This window comes from Urocitellus parryii, chromosome 1, assembly GCF_045843805.1.
Source record: "Urocitellus parryii isolate mUroPar1 chromosome 1, mUroPar1.hap1, whole genome shotgun sequence".
In the NCBI taxonomy this organism is placed as follows: Eukaryota; Metazoa; Chordata; class Mammalia; order Rodentia; family Sciuridae; genus Urocitellus; species Urocitellus parryii.
In genome coordinates this window covers 62203696-62229207 of record NC_135531.1, presented here as the reverse complement: position 1 = coordinate 62229207, position 25512 = coordinate 62203696, and the positions used below count along the sequence as shown (strand labels likewise).

Sequence of the window (25512 nt, the reverse complement as noted above, 5' to 3'; positions counted from 1 at the left end):
TACACATAATTTGCATTTTTATGCTTAGGAAAAAAGTTTGAAAATATGTACTCTGAACTTAATACTTAGTGTCATGATGGTTTAGATGAAATGAAACTAAAATCAGAAGAGTCAATAAAGGTCTTGTTAAGTGTTAGGAAAAAATATCTTTTTTTAAAAAGATGTAGTTTATTTGACAATAATCAAGAGACACTATACATCTGGTAGGAAACAGAAAAATCTGGTTTTAACTTGGTAATAGGTATTGAGGAATAATCCTTTGGATCTTTTAGAACTAATGTTTCTTCTGGTTGGAAACATTGCTTTTTTTGTTTTAATTTTTTTCTGTCAGAAAGCTTTATGGCTATACAAAGATTTTTGAATTCTGGAGAGATGGGAACACTAGACTTCAGCCCATGAAGTTACTGTTTTTTTTTTGTTTTTTTTTTTTTTTTTTGTGGGACTGGGGGTTTAACCCAGGGGCACTGAGCTGCATCCTCAGGCTTTTTTATTTTCTGCTTTGAGACAGGATCTTACCAAGTTACCTAAACTGGCCTCAGACTTTGAATCCTCCTACTTTAGTCTTCCTAGTAACTGGGATTACAGGTACTTATTGTCATGGATACTTATTGTCATGATGGTTTAGATGAAATGAAACTAAAATCAGAAGACTTTACAGAAAGAACTCCAAGCTTTCTTACAGAAATGATATTGCAATTTTAAGGCACCCAAGTCTCTCTTTGTCAACCTCCCAATTTTTTTCCACCTCCTAATTTCTTTTTTTAGAGATAAAAGAAAGTTTTATCTAGTTTTCCAAGGAATACATGCTTTCCTCTCATACATAATATTCCATTGAAGAGGAAAAACCAAGTTATGTAATAATTCTCACACCATTCAAAGACAATGGAAAAAAATCAAAGCAGAAAAACAAAATAAAATAACAACAAACAACTATAAGTCATTCTACAGGAGTCTATATTAAAAAATTAAATATCACCAATTAAAATTAAATAGTAAATTAAAAGTGATACGCTGAAGAATAAAGAAACTTTTCCATAAGAAAAACAAACTATGTAAAAGTGGATAAATATATTCATGTGCAAGTTCCAGAAAACAAATGTACTTGGAATAATAATCACATGGAAGATACTTAAATTCATTATACCCATGAAAATAAAAACTAATTACAATATAATAATATTCATGCCTGTCATATTGAGGACAATAAAACATTTTTTAGATAACCAAGAATTTATGAGAATGGGGGAAAGATCTGCTATATACTGCTGTGGGAGTGTGAACTGCTAAAATTATTATTCTTAAATTTTTTTTGTAGTTGTGTATAGCATACCTTTATTTTATTTGTTTATTTGTTTATCTTATGCAGTGCTAAGGATGGAACCCAGTGCCTCACACATGCTAGGCAAGCGCTCTGCCGCTGAGTTGCAATACAGCCCCAGCCCAATTTTTGAGAACAATTCAGGATACCTGGTAAAGGTGCACGGATTCTAAAATCAAGAAATTGTTACATTTGACAATTTCTGGCATATGCCAGAAATTCTTTAGAATATGTGTACATCAATGTCCTCAATTTACAGACACAGTAAACAAAGCCTAGCTTTTTTACTCTTAAATGAATTAATATGCAAACCATTTAGAATAGTGCCTGATATAAATTGAGCATTATATAATACATAGTTATCTATCTATCTATCTATCATCATCATCATCATCAACTGTAGGTGAAATTCTATAAACCTGTCAATATTATCCATATAGACAAACAACATATTTAAAGTGTTTTAACAACTGAATTAAAAATGTTCAAAGCTTTGATCAGACTACAGAGCTTTCAGGACGTTCCCTCGTCCACCTACAGTCGCCGGCGCGCACCGTTTCCCCAGTAACAGCGTTGCCTTCTGCAGAACTGAGGACCAAGCTCCGTGGCGCCCCTGCGGAAGGCAAAGGAGAAGGGAGGGAGGACGCCAAAATCCACTGGAAGGCTGGGAGCAAGTACACCTGGAAATTTGCTTTCTCAGGTGCGGGCACCCGATGCAAAGGCTGCTCCCTAGGGGATGTCCCGGAAAGAAAGAAGGAAGGACAGAGGTGCCCCGGGGACAGGAGCTACTCCTGGCGGGAGAGGTGGCTCTATTAATTTTTGGTAGCTTGAAGCTGCTAAGATGCACCCTTTGAGTTCCAAATGGAAGTACTCGCGCCAGGATTCTCGGGTCAAAGCTTTTATCTGCAAGGTCGCTTCTCAACCACCTTCGGGAGGGAGGTCTCCTTAAGGTCTAGCCTAAAGGTTGCGTGGGGCGTGTGTGACAGCAGGCAGCTCTGACTAGAGGGAGAGGCACCAAAAGGAAAAGTAATCGTGATGGGTTAGGAAAGTTGATCTGGTGTTTCAGGAGAAATCTGAAAGCTATTGGTTTACGGCAGAAATCAAGCAAAGAGCCGTGCAGACTAGGGGATCTCTGTCTCCATTAAAACTCCTACTTAAGGGCCACAAGTCAAGTCTTTTGCAAGCCCACGGTCTGAGTCAAAACCCGGGTCCCAACCTCTCGGCTAGTTCCAAAATCCGGAGAAGGAAAATCCAGGCCGCCCCGGAGCGGCCCGAGGTGGGTTCTGGCCAGCTCTCACTCTGGGCATGCGCAGGGGGTGGACCGCCGGGTGGCTCCGGGAGCCGTGACGAGCCCGGAAGCGCCTGCGCGCGCCCCTCCGCACGAGAACTAGTTTTGTTCCGTGTCCTCGGCACTGGAGCCCTTCGGAGAGAACCCCCGGCAGGACCAACCCGACGCCCGCCAGCACCGTGGCAATGTCCAGCAACAGTTTTGCGTACACTGAGCAGTCCGGAGGAGGGGAAACGGCGGAGCTGGGTCAGGAGGCGACCTCAACCATTTCCCCCTCCGGTGCCTTCGGCCTCTTTAGCAGCGATTTGAAGAAGTGAGGAGAAAGGTTGGGGTACAGGGGCAGGGTGGAGGAACCCAGCGCCCTGGAGGAGCGGGTACCTGGCTCTGGCTACCTGGAGAGGGCCGGGGTCTCCCGGAGACCGGGTCGGGAATGTTTCCTGTTGGTGGGTGGGCTTGGGTCAGTTGGGGTGGTGGGAGATGTTGGGGCAGTTGGGGTGCGTGGGTGTGGGCGTGTCCGCTAGTTTTCAAACTTCAGTGAAAACAAAACAAAACAAAACAAAACAAAATCTACCAGTTGATGAGTGTGGATCACACCCCCAGAACCGCTGAGTTGGTTTCCGCAGTGTCATGGAAGTCTGAATTTTGAACTTCTACTTAATTTAATGTCTGTCGGATGTGACATTGAGAAAGTCGCTTATTTAGGGTGAAGAGAGTGGAGGACTGAGAGAGGGAGTGGGAGTATTGCTTATGAGAAAGCATTCCGTGACCCTGGAATATAAGGGGCAAAGAGGTGATTTTAAGCTCTTTTATCAATGTGCAAACTGATTAAGACCACCCCTATCTTTTGCACCACAGATGAAAAAACTCGATTCCAAAACAAAATAAGATTGTGAGTAGAGGGTTTTTAAAAAGACTGTTATAGTGAACACAGTCTAAAATAAAAAAAATGTGAATTTACGAACACTAAACTATGTACACTTGGTTCTGTAAAAACCTAACTAAGTTCATTTTAAGTAGGACCCAGGAGTGAACCTCCCCTCCCCTAAATTTGTTTAGATCTTTTTGTAATCACTTATACATTTTTTCTTATTTTTTAATCTCTCAGTACTAAACAATATGGTCACATAGTAGGTTGTCACTGGAATGCTAAATGCAGGTAAAGTAGCTGTGTTGGGTAGCTTTGCAGGCGTCAGAAGGGTATGATTAAAATTTAACTTAAATTTTAACTAAAGATTAGATACAGGGACTGGGGATATAGCTCAGTTGGTAGAGTGCTTGCCTCGAATGCACAAGGCCCTGGGTTTAATCCCCAGCATCACAAAAAAAAAAAAAAAAAAAAAAAAAAAAGAAAGAAAAGGTACTCTGGGAAGTGTTGGCAGTTGAAATTGGGATTAAATTTTGACTGCATTAAGATGGCTGAAATCTTATTATATAAAGTATATAAAATTCAGTCTTTTTTTTAGTTTTTCATTATTCTCAGGCTAGAAAAGTTTAAAAGTAATATAACTCATTTCATTTTTCATTCTGTGCAGTTAGATGTTTAGCAATTAATATAACAAGGAGCTTATTGTAAGTGTACATTTCTACTAACAAAATGTTTCAACTGCTAAATTAACCTGTCAATCCGCATTGTCTATTTTCCATGTGATTTGCTTATAATTAGTTTAGTTTTATGGTTTGTCAACATCTCAGAAGTTTTTCTTTTAGATTTTGTCAGATTTGGGCTTGATTTGAAAAGAATGCATGGCTTTGACCAGTGCTGATGAGATTGGATTTGAAATAAAAAGAGCTGACATTGAGTGTTTGTTGTACACACCTCTGAGCATTTATTATCATAGTCAATCTTCTTTTTTTCTTTTGTGGTGCTGGAGATTGAACCCAGGGACTCTCATATGCATGTGTTCTGCAACTGAACTACATCCCAGCTCTTCAGTCTTTTTAACAACCTTGTGGGCGATTACCAGATAATTCTCTGATTCTACTTTACAAATGAGGAAATTGGAGCACAATGGTTAATTTGTCCAAGATCACAGAGTTCCCTGAATTTGAAACCAGACATTCTAATCTAAGCCTATTCTCTCAAGTGCTTGGATATGCTAACTACATGAACTTTATGGTGCTTTTATTAGGAAATGCAAATTTACTGATGGTGGAATGTGATGGATATTACTAGCCAAAGTACATGTATGAAGACATGAATTGGTGTGAATATACTTTGTATACAACCAGAAATATGCTCTATATGTATAACATGAATTGTATTGCATTCCACTGTCATATCAATAAAAAAATTAATAAAAAATTTAAAAATTTACAGTAGCTGTATAACCTTAATCTTCCAGGAATTAGAAACATTTTGGCCATTGAGCTGCAATCTAATGGAGTTATACAAGAAACAAGGAGACTCCTGTTCTGGAAGTGATCACTTTGTCTCTCTTGAACTTACATAATCCTCATTTATAAAATTAATGATACTACTTCTCATTCAAAAATCAAATGACAAAATTTATGTAAGCAAAACTGTGTTATGTGCTCTAGTTTTTAATGTATTACTTTGAAGTAGTTTCAAGTTTTTGAAAAAGTTGCAATTATAGTATAGAAAACTACTCTTCATGGAGAGTCACCAAATTTTAAAAATTTACTACACTTCTGTTTCTCTCTTCCTTCCTCTCTTTTTCCCTGCACATGCACACAAACACATACATTCTTATTTTCTTCTGAATCATTGCAGAATTGTAGTTCATGTTGCTTTACCCTTAGAACTTTACAGTGTGTATTTTTTTAAGAATAAAAATATTCTCACATACCCTTGGCACTAATATATTCAGGAAATTTAACATCAGTACAAACTATAATGTGTAATCCAATTTTGTCATTTGTTCCAACAAAGTCTTTATTTTTTTTTTGTATTTTTTCCTTTAGTATAGAATCCAGTCCAGAATTATATCTCATTAGTTGTCAAGATCTTAATCTCCGTTAGTATGGACTATTTCCTTAGCCTTTCTTTGCCTCTCATGTCTTGATATGTTAAAGAATACAAGCTATTATTTTATAGCATGTGAGTCAATTTGGGTTTGCTGGTGCTTCCCCACATTTAGATTTAAGTTGTATGCCTCTAGTTGAAATTCTACCACAGGTGGTTTCAAACTATTGTAGCTGGAGACACAGGACACCTATCTTCCTGCCGTTAATTTTCCCAGTCAAGGACATATCCATTTTTTCTACAGTATCATTACTGTTTTCTCCCCCAAGTTTCTTTGTGGGAAGGTATTTTGAGACCATACAGATATCTTGCTTTCAGCTACCATTGATGAATCTCTTGAACAAGTCTTTTCCACAGTGGCTGTAAAATGTAGATGTTCCCACTCCAGAACTCCCTCTATTGTTGTGTTCTTTGGCTTAATTGTTCTTTCACTAACTATTTCAACAATGCCTGGTCACTTCCTAGTCACAGTATTAATGATTTGTGTGTGTGTGTGTGTGTGTGTGTGTGTGTGTGTGTGTTGGGTAGGTACCTAGAATTAAACCCGGGGTGCTTAACCACTGAGCCACATCCACAGCTCTTTTTAAAATTTTTCATTTTCAGATAGGGTCTTGCCAAGTAGCTTAGGGCCTTGCTGAGTTGCTGTGGCTGGCTTTGAACTTGCATTCCTCCTGCCTTAGTCTCCCGAGATGCTTGGGATTACAGGCATGTGCTACTACATCTGGCTAATTTATTTTCTGAATGTAATTTTATTTATCAGTGTTATTTATCTTCTCTACCTTAAAAAACAACTAGAATTAGGAGAATTAGAAGATTTTATGAAAACAGATCTCATATCATTTATTGGTTAATTAACTCCATGTATTAGATTATTGGCTTACTTCCTCATTTTAAATGTGTTAGTTTATTGGCTTGAGATTTTATAATTTCTTCAATTTAAATGTGATGAACTTTTCATATTCCTTTCTTTTTAGAATGTTCTAAACTTTTATTTCTTTTAGTTTTTCCCAAGTTATTTTCCTTCTCTATCATAAAAGAAGAACCTCTTTTATCTTAACCCATTTGGGAGTATGTGTATAATTTTAAAAGATAGTTTTAATTTTTTCTGAATTAAACATTTAATTAGGAAATAATTTCTGGAAAGAAACAGATGAGTCTAATCAGTTTTCTTAGCAATAATATTACTGAATTTCTCTTTTTAACTCATTTAAAAAAATTTTTTTAGTTATAAATGGACACAATACCTTTATTTTATTTATTTAGTTTTATGTGGTGCTGAGGATTGAACCCAGTGCCTCATATGTGCCAGGAACTGAGCCACAACTGCAGCCCTATTTAACTCATTTTAAAAGTTTAAGGCATTATTTAATTTTTTTGATAAACATGTAATAATTGTAAATACATATGGGATACAGTATGACGTTTCAACACATGTACTGATCAGGTCATTTAATTACCATTTCCATCTCCTTATCATTTTTTTATGTTTGAGTCATCAAGCTTCTCTCTTCTAGTTCTTTATAAAGTATATAATAGTTTATTGTGAACTATAATCAACTCACCATGCTGGGGAGCACTAAGAACTCTCCTAGTTTCAACATCATTTTCCTCTTACCTGTGTTTTGGTAATCATTATCCAACTTTCCTCTGCCTGCTCAATTTAGCAAGAAGACACAATGATTATAAATATGTAATGCACCTAATGCCAGTGTGTCCAATTTTGTAAATCTTGTGATAAATATTTTTTTTCCAAAAATATTTTTAGTTGTAGATGGACACAATACCTTTATTTTATTTATTTATTTTTATGCGGTGCTGAGGATCAAACCTAATGCCTCACACATGTGAGACAAGTGCTCTACCACTGAGCCACAACCCCAGCCCTTGTGATAAATGTTTTGAGAATATCTTGTTTATAGTAGAGTATTGGACCTGGGATCAGAAGATCTAGATTTAAGGTAATGTTTTCCACTTATAGTAATATTTCCTTGTTCAGTTTGCTTAATTTCCTCAGTCTGTTTTTTTTTTTTTTAAATTTCTAGAAAGGGTCTGATAATACTTGCCTACTTGGAGAGGATTTCTAAACTAGAATATTTTTAACTAACTCTATGGGAAAGTTGAGGAAATTTCACTGAGGGGTAATGTTTTAGATACTAAAGCTAAGGAGACTTTCCACATGGAGGAAAATGATGTTGAAACTAGGAGAGTTGCAAAAGAAAGTGCAAGTTCAAAGGAAATAGAGATTTAGAGCTTGATATTTAGGATAGCAGGTAAGAATTAAAGCATGGGAATGGATTCACTCACCAGGGAGAACTTGCTAGAAGATAAAATAGTGTAGATAAAACCCATGTAACTTGAATGGAAGAACTAGGAAAGAGCCAGTGCTCAGAGGGTTAGGAAGTCAAAAGAAGGCATTACAAAAGATAAAAAAGTAAAAAAGGAGAAGCTAACAGGAAATTTAGGAGGAAATGATCAGTTGTGTTAGGAATTCTGCAAAATGAAGGTAAATAGAATGAAGGCTAAAAGAGGCTCTTGGGTCTAACAATAAAAAGATTAGCAAACAGTTACTTAGCAATGCAGTGCTTCTGAAATACCTTATAAAGTAGCATTTTTATTCCATGCTGAAATTGGAGTGGAGTTTTCATTTGTTTTGATATACAGATCTGGTTTAGACACAAAGGGCTGTATGTTTTCCTGTAGTAGATACATTATATCAGTCTAACATTTTTTAAAAACTTTATTTATTTATTTATTTTTATGCGGTCCTGAGAATCGAACCCAGGGTCTTGTATGTGGGAGGCAAGCACTCTACCACTGAGCCATAATCCCAGCCCCCAGTATAACATTTTTAAACTGAAATTTAATTTATTATCAACTTTACAATATCAGCCTTGAAAATTCCTTTATTACCATTAGCCTTTAGTTTCTTAGTAGAGTCCAGTAGAAAGATTACATGTGTGTTGTTTGTATGCAATTATAGCAACTCTACTACTTTATCTTTCAAGAAGGCATACAGGGGGCTTGGGTTATAGCTCAGTGATAGAATGCTTGCCCACCATGTGTGAGGAACTAGGGTCAATCCTAAGCACCACATAAAAATAAATAAAATAAAGGTGTTGTGTTCATCTACAACTAAAAAAAAAAAAAGATTAAAAAAGAAAGAAGGCATATAGAAGTGAGTGCAGCTAACTGACATTAACCCATTTAGAGGATGTTCTTTGAATATTCTTTATTCACAATAAAGATAAAATAATTTCAGGTGTCAGTACTTTATTAATAGTAATGCATTATTTTTGACATACTTCAAAGAGTCATTGTGTCTCATTATGAGGTTCTAAACTTTTTGTGTGTGATTCCCCCCCCATTTTTAATTGATATTTAATTTTAATTAGGACCCATATTGCTATTTTCTCATTTAACCTTTCTTTATTGTTTCAAGTTGTTCAGTTTGCTTTTTCTTTTTACTTATCTTAGTATTTTTCATTGATGCCTTCACGTCATTGAGTTATTCTGTTTTTTTAAGGTTATCTAGTTAATGAAAATTTGCTGAATATTCATGTAGAGAAATATCTCTTTCACACATTATCTTTATATTAAATGATATAACTTATATGAAGGTGACTAGGAAAGTATTTGGTTCATAATTTTGTTTAACCAATATTTTTAGGTCCTCTGACTTCATTCCTTGTTCGTATTCCAGCACATTAACTGTCTAGGCCAGTGTTGTTAAAAATTGAAGGCTGGGGTTATAGTTCAGGGGAAGAGCTTGTGTTTAGCATGCACAAGGCCCTGGTTTCAATCCCCAGCATCTCCAAAAGTTAACAAACAAATAACAACAAAAAACGAAACAAGACTGATTCAGTGGCAGTAAACCTGTTTGGTACAGAAGGAAAACCTAGTTTGGTATTCCTGTTGTATGATAATATACTACCATTCTGCAGCTAATTGGATACAGGTCCAGAAGTTATAAGCATGCTATGAAAAAGCACAGGTGCATGAGTTCCTTTTTCTCGTGCTCAGCTATCCAGGGTTGAAGGTATGAAAATACATGCCACCATTGATTTCTGAAGATACTGTTGTATGTATGATCATCTAAATTTCAAAGATTTAAATCCCTTGAGTTCTAATAACTCCAGTTTTGGTAACTGGTCTGTCTTATTAATTGTTTAGCTCTTTGAAGTTTATGTTTACTAGATCTAGGTCTACACATCCTGTTTGCTTGCTGTATGTTTAACTTGGATCCTACCTTTTTATCTACAGAGGTGTCATTGTATATTAAGCAATTTAATGTTTTCTTGATCTTTTACTAAGTAAATGTCAACATTTGTTCCAAGAAAGCTGCTAACAAAAGAAAAAACGGTATACTGGTATCCATAGTGCATTCCTAAGTAGATGATTTAGGATTGTAATTTCAGTGCTGCAGTAGGATTCCATTTATAAGACTATTCAATCCTTGAAATAGACATCACATTAAATAAGATTTTACTATTTATTTGATGAAGTATACCTGTAAGCAGAGTTCTGTTTTTCAGAATATTTCATTTTATTTTGCTTTGCTTGCATTTCCTCTTTGAGGAAAGTCAGTTCTTACTTTACATTTTGTTTAAATATTCAGCCAAGAAAATATTCATCCATTGATGTATGATATTTTTAAGATGACTGAAATTTCTGGAAATTTGAAATGCTTAAGTTTCCATCCTTGCAATTAAATTTCAAGATGTGAAATACTATGTTATTTTTAAAAATTTAAAATTTGGAGCAACATTACTAGAGTTGGTGATTAAAGCAAAAAAGCAGACAGATGGTTTGTTGAAATGTTCTTTTTTACTGCAGTAAAGTTGCAAACTCTCATAGGTTGACAAATGTATTATAGTGAAATAATTTGACAGTATTACACTTGTGTATATAAATGAACTACTGATAAAAACAAATTGCCTGCAGTCCAAATTCAAAATTTAAAGTAAAGACACCAAAGTAGAATGATCAGGAAGGAAATAATTTTCCTGTATTTCATATTATGAGTAATGTTGGTTGTGTATTTAGGGAAGACTTTAGTATATCAGCTGGAAAGAGTTCATAGATCTATAAAAAGGAACAATTTATAGTCAGTGTCTGTTCATTTATGGGCTGATTATTTGTATAAACTGATAATATCCAATGCCCTAATTGAAGGCTAGTGTCTAATCCTTCAGTCGAGTGAGCTGGCTTGGCAGCTGGACAAGAAACTGAGAATATGGCTGGTTCCACAATCAAGGCTTGGCAGAACTATATATGCATCACCTAGCTTTCTTCTTTAATGGCCTTTCTCCAAGTTTCTTAAAACCTAGATTAAGAATATGGTCATGAAGGATGGGGAGGAAATTAGAATATGAGGGCAGAGAGGTCAGGAGCAGAGAGGAAGGTGGGGGCCAGATTATGTATGGCCTTGTAAGGATTTTTTATTTTGCTCTGAGAAGTGAAGCTGTTGGAGAGTTTTAAGCAGAATGGGCATTTAAAATGTGATCAGTAACTATTAATTGCCAATTGTATGCCATATATATTTCAGAAACTTTAAATATTATACAAGTAATAATTCAACAAATAGAAATGCCTTCTACTTGGTAGGCATTGCCTCTTCCCCATCCCCTGCCCTTCCTTCTGATACTGGGGATTGAACCCAGGATCATATGGATGTTAGGCAAGCGTTCTACCACTGAACCATTCGTCAGCCCTTTTCATTTTATTTTAAGAGATGGTTTGGCCAAGTTGCCCAGGCTGGTCTGGAACATGCGATTCTTCTACCTCAGCCTCCCGAGTAGCTGGGATTGTAGGCATGCACCACTGTGCTAGGTGTAGGCACTGTTTTTGATGGTGGGGACTAACTAGCGGAAAGCTGCTTTCCTGGTTTTTATTATCTAGTATGATGAAGACAGGCAATAAATAAGTCAATATATGGGCCTTCAATGATAAGAAATGCTGTGGAGAAAAATAAAATGCAGGAGATGTGGTGGGGAAGGGGAAGTAAGATAGGCATGGTGGAGGTTGGGATGGAGTTTGCAATAGTATAGGGAAATATGCTTGAGAGCTTGATAATGGAGATAAGGGAGTGACAATGTAAATGTCTGAGGAAGAGTGTCCATTGAGGAGGAATAGCAAGTGCTTAGGCCCTGAGTCAGGAGAATTTCTGACCCGTGTGAAGACCCACAAAGACACCAGTGTGGCTGGAGTAAACAGAGTGGAACATTGATAGAATATGAGGTCAGAAGAGGTAGGGGTGGGGGACCAGATTGTATAGGCCTTATAAATCAGTGTAAGGACTTTGATTTTACCCTTAGTGAGAAGGAGTACCATTGGAGAGTTTGAGGAGAGAAGTGATGTGACCCAATTTACTTTTTAAAAGGACCACTTAGCCTCCTGAACTAGGAGTAGACTGCAGATCTGAGGAGGGAGACCAGCAAGGAGACTATTGCCGACTTTTTTTTTTTAAGGGAGAAGGGGACCAGGAGGTTGGGCATGTTAAGTTTGACATGGTTTTAGGCATCCAAGTAGAGATTAAAATAGGCAGTAGGATATATGGGTGTGGAGCTTATGGGAAGAGTAAGGGTAGAGATAAAAATTTGGAAGTCATTAGGTTGTAGATGGTAGTAAATACTGTGAGATAGGATGAGATACTAGGAAGGGTGAATGTAGAAAGAGGAATGGTCAAGAGTACGAAGCTCTGGGGCTTTCCTGGAGTGATTGGGTCAGATAAGGGTTAGACTGAACATTGTCTACCCTGCATGTTAAAAGAATGTGTATATGGCTCTTGTTGGTTTAGTGTTCTATAAATGTCAACTAGGTCATATTAGCTGATATTATTTCAGTCTTCAATATCCTCACAGGTTTTCCATCTCATTATTCTACTGATTTTTAAGAAAAAATAATGAACTCTCCAATTATGCATTGGTCTAGCCTTTCAGTTTTAACAGGTTTGTGTTGTTTTGTTTTATATTTGCTTCATTTCTAAGGCCTTGTTGTCATGCACATTTAAGAACGTTTTTTTGGAGATATGATCCTTAATGTTACATAAGGTCCGTCCTATCCCTATCATATTATTTGTTCAAAAGTTTACTTTCTCTGAATAGTCACTAAAGCATTTTTTTTTATGTTTGCATGGTATATATTTTTCTACCCTTACAATTTAAGCCTTTATGTTGAATTTCTTTTAGGGAGCATACAGTTGTACCTTGATATTTTTATCCAATCTGAAGATCTCTTTTAATCAGGAACATTAGAATTACTTCTATTTAAAATAATTATTGACATTGTTAGATTCTGGTCTTTCATTTTACTACCTGTTTTCTGTTTAGTCCCTGTCTTTTGTATTCTGCTGTTTAATCTTTACCCTTACCCTAACCCTAACCCTATTTGGTCAAATAAGATGATTATTGAGAAGTGAGTTTTGGATTTGTCAATGTGTAAGACTAGACTCCCTAACCTTGACAAGCATTTTAGGTGCAATGTGGGGCTGAAATCCTGTTGAGTGGATTCAAGAGAGAAAGAAAAAAAGGAATTGTAGTTGGTATGTGTTCTAGTATAGGGAGCAAAGAAATCGAGCTGTACCTGGAGCTGTACCTGGAAGTCAAATGATTTTTTTTCAGATGGGAGAAATTAATGAACTGATTAGAGGAAGAAAAATTGATGATGCAATAAAGAGAGAAGAAGAATCACTAGAATAATATCCTCTTTCCTTATAGAATATTTAGTAAATACAGATTATCCATAAAATAACCAGCCATCCCTCTGAGAGGGACTCAGTTAAAATGATACAGATCTTTTTATCTTTTTTTTTCATGTACAATCATAAATTACTTAATGATGGTGATGTGTTTTGAGCAATGTATTTGTGCATAATGTACTTAAACTAAGATGCTATGACATCACTGGGCAATATAATCTTTTTTTTTAAATTTTTAAATTAAAAAAGTTTTTTTTAAGTTGTAGATGGACACAATACCTTTATTTTATTTATTTTTATGTGGTGCCAGGGATTGAACCCAGTGCCTCATGCATGCTAGGCAAGTGCTCTACTGCTGAGCCATAACTCCAGCCCTGTGATATTATTTTATGGATGGATCCCTATGATACAGGGTCCATCATCATTGACTAAAATGTCATTTATTACACAGTACATGACTGTATCTATACAGTATCTATAATGTTTTTTTTTTAAAGCAAAGTTACTTTTGTAGTGTAATATGACATTATAATTTGGTCTTTTCATTTACTAATATATGGCACCTGTTCATTTCTTAAAAGTGGTAGTCCTTTTAGGAAAAATTGTAATTAAGCTACTATCTTGGGAGAAACACTAAACTATGAGGAAAGTTAAACAACAGTGGTATTCAAATGAGGTTTTAGCTAAAGGTTTTAAATAATGTATATAATGAACCTTATTAATTATTAACTACATAAACAAAGGGAATAAAAAAAAGAATGAGTACTATTGATGTTAGATAGTAACTAATGAGGACTTTCCACATGTACCCATCTGCACCTGGCAGAGGGAATAACATATACAAAGGTTTGGAGCTGTCCTATTTCAGTATAGTAGCCAGTAGCCAAATGTAACTATTGAAATTAAATTTTTAAAATAAAAATTCAGTTTCTCAGACTAGCTACATTTCATGGGTTTATTGTAACTAGCAGTTACTATATTGGATGGCATAAATAAAGAATCTTTCAATTAATGGAACATTCTGTTGGACATTGCTGATTATAGTGAAGGATTTAGGGCTTATTTGGAGAACAGGAAAAAGTTCAGAGCAGTTAGAAGTGAGGGACTGGTAAAAGGTGGCTAAGAGTAATCAGCATCTGTATTATGAATGGCCTTGTATACTATGCTAAGAAATTTGGACTTTGTCATGAAGGTTTGCAGAGTAAGGAGCTACCTAAGGATTTCAAGTATGCGGCACCATAGTAATGTTTATGTTTTAGAAATTTTTTCTGGCTGTACCTAGGTTTTTGAGTTGGACAAAAATTTTCAATTAAATTTAAATTTAAAATTAAAAATTTAAAAATTGGACAAAATTGAAGTATGAGGTGATACTATTCTGTGATATTAAAAATATAAGGTTTAGCAAGTTTGCTGTGAACAAGGAAAGTGTTGTATTCTGTTTTGGATTTTTTAATTGAATTGATGGTTTGGCATCCATAAAGCAGTCAGATTGATAGATGTGGTACTTAGGAGAGATGCCTGTGCTGGTGGTGCAGATTTGTGAGTCATCATTTGATAGATGACATTGGAATTCATTGAACAAAGAGTATGTGGTTTGTGAGGAGAAGGCCATTGAAAAATTTAATGAAGTCTACATTGAGGGGAGTGAGAGAATTGGAGTTCCCTTAGATGACTGAGAAGAGAGTGCAGTTTGGGGAAATCATTAAAGTTAATTACACAATTTTTGCATTATATTTAAGATTTGGTAAAGGGCCCAATCTGTTTTTTTATATCTGTAGGAGAACAATGGTAGATAAGAAAGGTATATCAGTATGTATGAAGCAGTATGTCATGATGGTTAGGCACACTTAGTCTGGAGCTTTCTTCCTGCGTGTGAAAACTTGTCACAGATTTATTAATAGCACACGGACAGCCTACTTTGCCACTATAGGCCCTTGGTTTTCATATCTGTAAATTGGGGATGAGGATGATAATAGTACCCACACTTACTGAATAATGGTGAGGATTAAAAGATTTAACATGTGTAAACAGCTAATAGTGTCTGATACTTAACAGAGTCATTATTATTACCATTGAAAAACTATTAAGGCCAATTGAAGTCTTTAAAAATTTCTTTTACTTTTAGTACAATATATTTTCAGCAGTTATGATTTTAGAATCATTGCTAATTTTCACATTAACCATTGCTTTATATTTTTAAATTTCATATTATTGTTAAATTTTATGCTTGTTTTTCTGAACCATATTTCACAAGCATTTAAACAGCTAAATTATATAAAATATCTTTTTATGTGATCACATAAAAATAAATGACTTAATAGGGACTAAGTGTATTCTTCTGTGTGGTGATTGAGGATTTGGAAACAGGGATTATAGTACAAGGCAGTAACAAACTGTATCTGTTTTTAACTTTTTAATTTAATTTTCAGCCTTGCTCACAGCTATTCTATTGCTTTGAAGTACTTTATTTTTTATTACTTTATTTTTTCCTACTGAGCATATTTATTTTGATTTTTTTATTTGTCCTTTTTACATATACATGATAGTATAGTGTGTTTTGACATACTATGCATACATGGAGTATAACTTACTCTAATTAGGATTCCATTCTTGAGGTTGTATATAGTGTGGAATTTCACTGGTCATGTGTATTCATATATATGAACATAGGAAAGTTGTGTCTGATTCATTCTGTTGTGTTTCCTATTCCCGTCCTCTCTCCCTCCCTTCGTTCCATTTTGCCTCATCCAGTGAACTTCTCTTCTTTCCTTCTTCCCACCCCCAGTCTATTTTATTTTTTGGTGATGGGGATTGAATCCAGGGTCTCACACATGCTATGCAAGCACTCTGCTACTGAAGCCATCTATTCTTGGTGAAGGAGCTCATTTCTCATTTTCCCCAAAAGAACAAGGATTTATATTGCTTGAACAGAAATCAAAAGATAATTTCTGGAAGGAGTTAAGTGGTCTGCAGTGCCAATTCCTGGTGAGTAATCAAGTAAAATAAGGTGAGAGGAAGTGTTTATTGGTTTAGTGACAAGGCAATTGTTGGTGACCCTGGTTGTGGTGACAGAAGTAGCAGAGAATGTTAAATTTGGATATAAGGTTGTAGTGGATTGATGCATGGGCAAGAAGTGAGTTAAAGAAGACAACTTATCTAAAGAACTTTGGCTTTCAGGAGGAGAAAAGATGGTAATTGTAGGGATAAAGACAGTCTAAGAAATACCACCTCCACCCCATAGATTTAGGTTAAGTTTATATCCTTTTTAAAATAGTTAATTTATTGTTATTGATGCTTTATGATTATGCCTAATGGTGGAATTCATTATGCTATGTTCATATATGTACATAACAGTTTAATCATTCCCCAATGCCTTCCCTTTCTCTCCTGTCCCCAGATTCACTTGTTTTTCTCTACTGATCTCCGTTGTATTACAAAGAAGCTGTTTTTTGAGGGATGGACTACTGATAATGCTTAAATGCTGAGTGGAAGGAGGCAGTAAAGAAGGGTGTGGAAAATACAGGAGAAGGTGATTCAGGGCACAACTGAGAAAGGAGGCTTGATAAGTTTATAGTGTACAAATGAGAGAGGAAAATGGTTAGAGCATCTCGTGAAATTGGGAGTGGGAGGTGGCCGGGATAAAAGTTTGTGGAGAAGTTTGAAGTAGCTGCTAAGACAATGGGAAGTCCTGTTGATGAAACCACGAAGAATTGTTAGATGATAATGAGGGCTAGCCTAGTTGAGATTGGAGACTACTGATTTATATTATCAGAAGTTTAATCTTTTTTTCTAGGAGTGTTCAGCAGTCCTGCATAGATGTGAAGAAAATGGGCATATGGGAGGAATGAAAGAAAAACACTGAAAAGTACCACCAGGAGTGGTGGTGCATGCCTGTAATTGCCCAGCAACTCAGGATTACAGGGGACTTAGGTTTTGGTTGGTGGGTGCTGTGGAGGACAGTTGGGCAAAGAGGTTTGGAATATTGATAAGAAAGATGTTGAACTAATTGAACATGGTATCTAAGCTGGAGTGGGAAAAAAGTATAGTACTAGGAAATTTATAGAGGAAAAAATAGTTAGGGGATCGGAAATTTGTAGGAAGCCAAAGGACCAGCAGTAATTGGAGTGATTGAGTAAGAGCTCTAAAAGGATAAGAGACTGACAAAAAAAAAATTATATGGATTTAGTATTTCAGGATTGAGTCATTTTGGGTATTCACAAGGTTTAGGATATAACTGTGGAAGTGAACAGCTGAAAATTGCCTTTAAGAGAGAATCAGTAAAGCTGATTAGGCCAAGGAACTTAGAAATCAGGATACTAATTATTTCAATTATTTCTTTTGACATAACCCCTCCATCCATCTTTTGACTTTTTTTTTTTTTTTTTTTTTGTAGTACTGATGATTGAACCCAGGAGCAGCATGCTACCACTGACCTTACTTATTTGTTTTTATTTTTGAGACAAGGTCTAAGTAAGTTTCTGAGGCTGGTCTTGGAACTGCATTCCTTCTGCCTCAGCCTCCCGTGTTGCTGGGATTACAGGCATGCACCACCATTCCTAGTGGTACTTTTATTTTCAGTGTTTTTCTGTCATTCCTCCCATTTTCCTCAAGAACTCATAAGTCTACCCAGTCTTAAAACAACATTTTAGTTGTGTTTTCTGTCCTTCTTGTTAAACTTTGGTGGGAGAATCAGGTATAAATTTTGTCTATTCAAATCTACTTTTGTTTCTAGACTTGAGCCTCTTTTTCTCCTTAAAACTTAGGAGTGCTTGGGATTGAAGGTGGGGCCTTATACATGTTAGACGAGCACTTTGTCACTGCCTAAGTCCTCACTGAGGTGCACATTCTCAGCCAAATCTCACTCTTTTTTTTTATATTTGTTTAGTTAGTAGATGGACACAATTTCTTTATTTTTATTTATTTATTTTATGTGGTGCTGAGTATCAAACCCAGGGCCTCATGTGTGCGAGGCAAGCACCATACCATTGAGCCACAACCCCAGCCCCAAATCTCACTCTTTATAAAGATCTCCAGGACTCACTTAACCCAGTCTATGTCAGCTTAATTATTTGCACCAAATATTTTTCTATTCACTAGTGTTATGAATATGAGCCCCAGTTATTTAGCTAAAACTGAATCATATTAGTGCTAAATATCTTTTTATATGGGTGACCTCTTTACCCATCTAATGCCATATCCTATTGCTTTCCCATCCAAATACTCTTAGGTTCATTCTTTATGGCTCCTACTTCAAATTTTATAGGGCTCCATGCATACATACTTGTACTGTCTCACCTTTTTTCCGAGTACTCAATATGACTGCCTAGAAGGTCTCTTACTTTGCAAAATAGAGAAGTTGTCTGAACTCATAGGGGCTATTTCCTCATGTTTTTGTGCCTTTGGAACTCTAGGGCTTTATATTTGTTCTTTGAAAAGAGTCTTATATTCGTATCACTTTTCAGAACATATTCATGTACTTTTTCAGTTGAGATTAACAGTGTCAAATGGAATAAGGAATGCGCAGAATTTTGAAGAAGGGAGTTGTCATTGAAAGTTGAAAGCTGCTATAGAAGTTGGACTTTGATATAAGCCTCAACATAAAAAGATTAGGAAAGATTGAAGGATTTTCTTGGTAGGGAAAAAACAAGGCTGAAGGTACAATATTCTGCAACAATGAATAAACTAGTTTGGATAAAGACAAAGAATTCTTAGGAGCAGTGGAACATGAGATTCAAGAGGTGGTTGTTAAAGTATGAAGAAAATTGAACTTTAACTTCTGTGCTAAGAATAAGAGTTGATGATTACGAATGATTATTGCAGTGATGTTTTGGAAAGATTCATCAGATATTGAATGGAGAAAAGATTGGAGAAAAGAGACTGGAGATGTATAATCATAAAGAAGAGTGTTAGAAAAGACTATTAAGTTACATGATCATGGTTTATATTTTTGTCTTAAGTGTATATGATGAGGAAGGAAAGTGAACAGCATTAGAAAAGAGGGGTCTGTAGGTCTTAATTTCTCCAGATTTGGGTGAGGGAAGCTGGAGGGTTTCAAGCTTATCTGGAAGAGTGTTAGGGCTGCTGGTGGAGATGGGAAAGGGCTGAGAGGGTCTTTGGGAAGGTAGGAGTACATTTTGTTTGGTGATGTTGGACCATAGTTAAGAGAGCAGGTCTGTAGGTATATATTTGAAAATGAATTGAGATGAGAGAACAATATATAGTTGTCTGTGATAAGTAATTTGACTTTTCATTATAGTTAATCAAATTCTTTCAAAAGTCAGTTCTTGAGATATGTTTGTGGTTATTGAGAAAGTCAGTTTAAATATACTTGGGAATGGAAAACAAAATAACCACATAGCATCTCTAAGTACATTAGTCCAAAATAGCATGAGCAATCAATTTACTAGAAAAGGAATAGAAATGGCTACTGCAGAGTAATTAAAGGAATGCAAACATCACTCCTATATTCATTTATGAAATAATGATGGAGGATAGTTTTTGTTATAATTTTATTTGGCAAAGTAAAAGGTGGGTAACCCCATATTATTAGCTAAAATTTTTGTTGAAATTTTACATAGTCTTTGAAATGCATAAGTCTGGTACATTTGAATATTTGAGCTTACCAAACCTTTGAGGGCAGTAAAAATTATTTTACAGTTACTTTTAAGTATACTTAAGATCAAAATAAATGACTATATGTTGTAGAAATGCTAATACTAATTAAAAGTACATAGTAATTAAAAACATGTAGCTCTTACAGTTTGTTTATCTGACAATGTCAACAATTATAAAATAACACATTGGGGCTGGGATTGTGGCACAGTATTAGAGCACTTGCCTGGCAGGAGTGAGGCACTGAGTTCTATCCTTAGCACCACATTAAAAATATAAATAAAAATATTGTGTCCATCTATAACTAAAAATATAAACAAAAATAATGCATTTTTTTTTAAAGATCAGTGGTTAGTTGAATCTTTGTTTAAAGAGAATATGTGGTTAAGTGCCTGGAAGTCAGAGGTAATTTAAACATTTTTAGAGTTTAAACATTATCAGAGTTCAGTGGAATTAAGTATATTCACATTGTTGTTCATCAAATCTCTAGAAATCTTTTATCTCGCAACATTGCCATGCCACTTTAGAAGCTGAGTTTTTTACTAAATTTTCAAGTGCTTTAGGGATAAGTCTTATCTAAGATAGAGATTGCATATTGGTATCCTCAATTCCCTTACACAGAAGGCTGATCCAAACTCATCAGATGGAAGACTTACCTTCTGTGAGCTTGGAAAGTTTTTTTTTTTTTTTAAAGAATTTAAAAATTAATTAGCTTTGAGTTGGCATATCTTATTAACAGTTGTAGAAAACTTATATTTATTCCACTATAGTTTATGAATTTTTTGGAGGAAAATCTAATACTGATACTCAAACTTGATACACAAACTGACTCTTTGGCATGTCTGTGTTTATGCCCGTCTGTTCCTGTGGCACCATGCCCATTATTATGGTGGCATGCCAGTAGCAGTGAGGCATGTGAGCCAACAAAGATGAATTGTTTGGATGGAATACACTATTCTGTAATACTAATTAATTTTGAGCTGATGAATCTACATGAGATAATGTTAACCGAATACAGTCAAAATAATGTCAGTGAAAGTAAAATTTATTTTGACTTATGCAGGAGTGTATCACAGATGTTTTAGACTACCATTGAGAATAATTAGAATCAGTGTTTACTATGGTTACAGTTTTCAGTTTTCTTTACATAAAAATTTTAGGTTTAAAAGAAAAAAATATTTTTTGGGGGATGGATTGTAGATTGAGAGGAAGTGGATGACACTATAAGTTGTGGGTTTTATATTTCTTATAAGGTATTCACAGTTCTTAAAATATATTTTTGATGTAGTCACCTTTATAGCAAAAGTTGACACCAGAAGGGTAATGGGAAGTGTGTTAGATTTCAAAACAAGACTCTTGTTTACTTCATTGCTTTGCTGTTTCCTAGAGCTATGATGGTGTACTAAAAATTGTATTATTTTAGAGTTTGTTAAACATTTTATAGTTTTTCTACTTACATGTTATCCTTATATTTTTCTGTGCCTCAGTTTCATTATCTATCAAATGGGAATAATTATAGCCATACATATTTCATAAAGACTTTTTGTCTCTATGAATAGAAAACAGTAAAAAAATAAGTGTTGTGAATTCTGGAAAACAATACCGTATTAAATGGCCAAGTAACTTACTTATAAACACGAGATGTGTTAGTGGTAAATATAGAAAGGATATAACTACCATTCCCATATCCTAAGATAACTAAATTGACTATATAGTTATAGTGTGTATTCTTCCAGAAATTTCTTTTTTAAATCAAAGGGTTTTATACCTGTATACACCCACACCACCCACATGCCTCTTAAGTTCTTGTTTTTCCCTTAATTTATCTTGAAATCTTTTTTTAAAAAATATATATTTTTAATTTTTTAGTTGTAGTTGGGCATAATACCTTTATTTATTTATTTATTTATTTTTATGTGGCACTAAGGATCGAACCCAGGGCCTCACATGTCCTAGGCGAGCACTCTACCACTGAGCCCAAACCCCAGCCCTGTCTTGAAATCTTTCCATACTTTTGTATGAAACTGTTTCAGTCTTTTAAACAACTGTGTTTTTTCATTTTATTCCTTTTATTTAATTTGTTCCATCTTTGATGGGCATTTGATTAATTTTAATTTTTGCCAAGTATAAGCAACACCGTGACATAAAGTTTTGCATAATTGTGTGCTTTTAGTATTGTAAATCAAAGGTTATTGCATTTTAAATTATGATAGATATTATTGAATTACCTTCCAGATAGATTATACCAGGTTTCTCCCAATTAACAGTACTAAAATTTGTTTTCCTTTACTTTTTACTGGTCCTATAAAATCCAATGGTATTTGTCAAACTTATAGGTGTAAAATGCTGTTACACTGAGTTCTTATTATTATAAATGTATATAAGTCATCTTTTTCATATTATTGGCTTTTTAAAAGTGAAATACTTTTTAAAATATCCTTTATTTCTCTATGGATCAATTTTTGCTGATTATTAAAGGACTCTTTGTATTTTAAAGAATTTGCATTTTTATCTTATGATCCTAAAATAAATGAAATCCTAAAAATTTATTTTCTGGCAGTTTTTTTGTATGCAAAAACTTAAAAGAATTTCTGTGTTTATATTTGCCAGTTTTTTCTTTTATTGCTTCTAAGACTTCCCTGGTCTTTTAGTCTCTTATATAAAGTGGCATTTTTTGATTTATAGTGCTATTAAATAGTGAAAAAGAACTTTTTTTTACCTATTCCAAACAGTTTTTCTGTCTCAGCCTGTATCAACTCAACTACATCAGTGACCCTATGAGATTTCCTTTAAAACTTTAAGGGTGGGCTGGGGATGTGGCTCAAGTGGTAGCACGCTCGTCTGGCATGCATGCGGCCTGGGTTTGATCCTCAGCACCACATACAAATAAAGATGTTGTGTCTGCCGAGAAACAAAAATAAATATTAAAAAATTTTCTCTCTCTCTCAAAAAAAAATTGTGCAGCAATTTATAAAAAAAAAAACAAAACTTTAAGGGTATGTAGTTACATTATAGAAGACCCTCCAGAGTTCCTACTTCCTAGCAAGAGACCAAGTAGCTAAATGCATTGATAAAGGGCTTGACAGCTATGGAGACTTGTTGTGATGTATGTATACCATGATGGTTTTTAATATATATATAATCATGGTATATGTACATACAGGATGCATGCCTGATTTTTAACCTTTTTCAGGGTCATGAATGCTTTTGAGAATCCAGTGAAAGTTAGAGGTTTTCTGTATCCCTGTAAGGAAAGAGTTTATTTAGTATGAAGCTTGCATTCATTTATTCTTTCAACTAATATTTATTGTGTACCTGTTAGGGATCTGTAAAGAATTTATTCTATTTAAGAACATTTATAGGCTGTTTTTAGACTTTCTTTTGAGTCCTCATTCAGAGATTCATGGAGGTCTTTTGTGATCACTCTATTACCTTTTCTATTTTAATTCTTTGCATATTTCCTCTCTGTTCTTTCTCTTTTCCATCTTCCCTTCTTCCCTTGTCCTTTTTCCTCTGTCATTCCCTTTATCCCCTCCACCCCTATTCAAGTTTCAAGTGATCAGGGACACCAGTCCTCAGAATAGTTCCTGAAACATAGGGTATTTAGTAAATAAATGTGCTAGGACCAGTGATAATTGCTTTATGATCTCATTGAGTCTTCATAACAAACTAATTGACACCTTATTTTAGTTTAGTTTACTTTTTTCTATTGTAGTTCGATATCTATTTTATTGGATTCTTATTTTTATTGTTCCCTTATCTGCATTGTTAACTCTCTCACTTGCAGGTTCCCTCACTAGGACATTGTTCTGATGTCCTTCTCTTTGACTTATTCTGACTACCCTATTTAAGATTGCCTCCTCCTCCTTTTTTTTTTCTGCATTCTCTTTCCCTCTGTTCTATTTTCTTCCCATATAATCTCATGACTGATAATTTACTTATTTATTATGTTTATTGTTTTTTTAACTTACTAGAATGAAATCAATGAGAGCAAGTTTTTCCCCTAATTTTTCTTTTTTGGTGTGCCACAAATGTACATGGAGAATCAGATGAGAATAGAGTTATACAATCTAAGGGAAGAGGTTTAAGGGTGGAAGAAGAGTAGTTAATTGTATTAGAATGGAGGAATAATCTAAAAGTATCCATGAGATTTTATATTGGATTTTTAAATTAAGAGGCAATTTGTTGTCTTGTGTGAGGCAACTTTTATATGAATAAGGGAGAAAAAGAAAACTATGGAGGGTTGAGGAAATGGTTATAACATTATGGACTTTTCATTCTTGTGAGCAGTATAGTAGGAAATGTTCATATTTACTTGGATAATTTATGGTTCTTCCTTTTAGAGAGTTAAGAGATGGATGAGTATGTGTTTTGTTTTTATTTTCTCTTGTACTTATTAAGAGAATACATAGTGCCCAAAGCTATTCTAGGTTCCAAGTGTCATCCATGGGGAGTGTAGGCCCTAAGCAACCTGAAAGCATTATTAAATCTTAATGTTGTACACATAAACTCACCATGAAGGCCCATCCCTTTGGTATGTAGCACGGGAAATAGGTAAATCCTGACTTTTGTATTCAGCTTTCCTTTTTTTCTTTCTGCACATCCATTTATGTTTACAAAGCGCCATCTGGAGTAGTATGATCTTTTTTTTTTTTTTTTTTTTTTAAAGAGGGAGAGAAGTTTTTAATTTTTTTTTTTTAGTTTTTGGCGGACACAACATCTTTGTTTGTATGTGGTGCTGAGGATCAAACCCGGGCCACACGCATGCCAAGCGAGCGCTCTACCGCTTGAGCCACATCCCCAGCCCATAGTATGATCTTTTGTTTGAGTGGTTCTCAAAGCATAAAGAGGTGCCTGAGTTTTATAATTTGGGAAGAGGGCTTAGTAAAGATTCAACCCTTTCCTCTTTGTAGCTCTTGATAAATTTTTTTTGGAGATGTGCCTCCAGTTGAAAGTCACTATTCTGCATCACTTTTCCCAGTCTATCATTTCTGGATTTAAGTTTCAGGTATTGCTTTCTGTGATACACAACTTTTGGTAATTGAGAAAAAAGAAGGTAACTGGGTAGAGTGACTAGATAATGACAGTAAAGTACTGGATATTTCAAAAAAGCCAGAAGAAAGGATTTTTAATGTTTTTATCACAAAGAAATCATATATGTTTGAGGAGATAGATATGCTAGATATGCTTACTCTGATTTGAACAGTATCAAATGTTACATGTATTGAAACATCACATGGTACCCCATAAATATATATATAGTTTTTGTGGCACTTAAAAAATATAAAAATTATCCATAGAAGCTTTACTCATGGTCACAAAAGAATGGAAAGAAACCAAATATACATTCATTATTGACTAGATAAACAAACTTTGGCAGATTGATATAATTAGATTAAAAATGATGTGTTATTGATAGGTGTAGCAGCCTGAATGCATACTTATGCTATGTGAAAGAAGACAAACACAAGATACCAAATGTTGTGTGATCTCATTTATATAAAATTCTAGAATAGACAAAGTATAGTAATAGAAAGTTGATCTATAAAGTTGAGGTGGATAGGGAATATCGAGGAGAGTGACTGTAAAAGGGCATGAACAAACTTTTTGAGATG

At 34.9% G+C, this 25512-nt stretch overlaps 1 protein-coding gene across 3 annotated transcripts in view; it reads left to right on the top strand.

The window, feature by feature from the left end:
• Positions 1–2659: 2659 nt before the first annotated feature.
• The window catches only part of Ap3b1 (adaptor related protein complex 3 subunit beta 1), a 248121-nt gene continuing 225268 nt past the window's right edge, over positions 2660–25512 (top strand). For 2 of the 3 annotated variants that reach the window (XM_026393221.2, XM_026393222.2), the window contains exon 1: positions 2660–2919. In XM_026393221.2, coding sequence (XP_026249006.2) covers positions 2792–2919 — 128 coding nt within the window. In that variant the 5' untranslated portion in view covers positions 2660–2791. Of the gene's footprint in view, positions 2920–16188; positions 16271–25512 lie in introns of those variants that run through there. The other variant, XM_026393223.2, reaches the window with a different exon arrangement.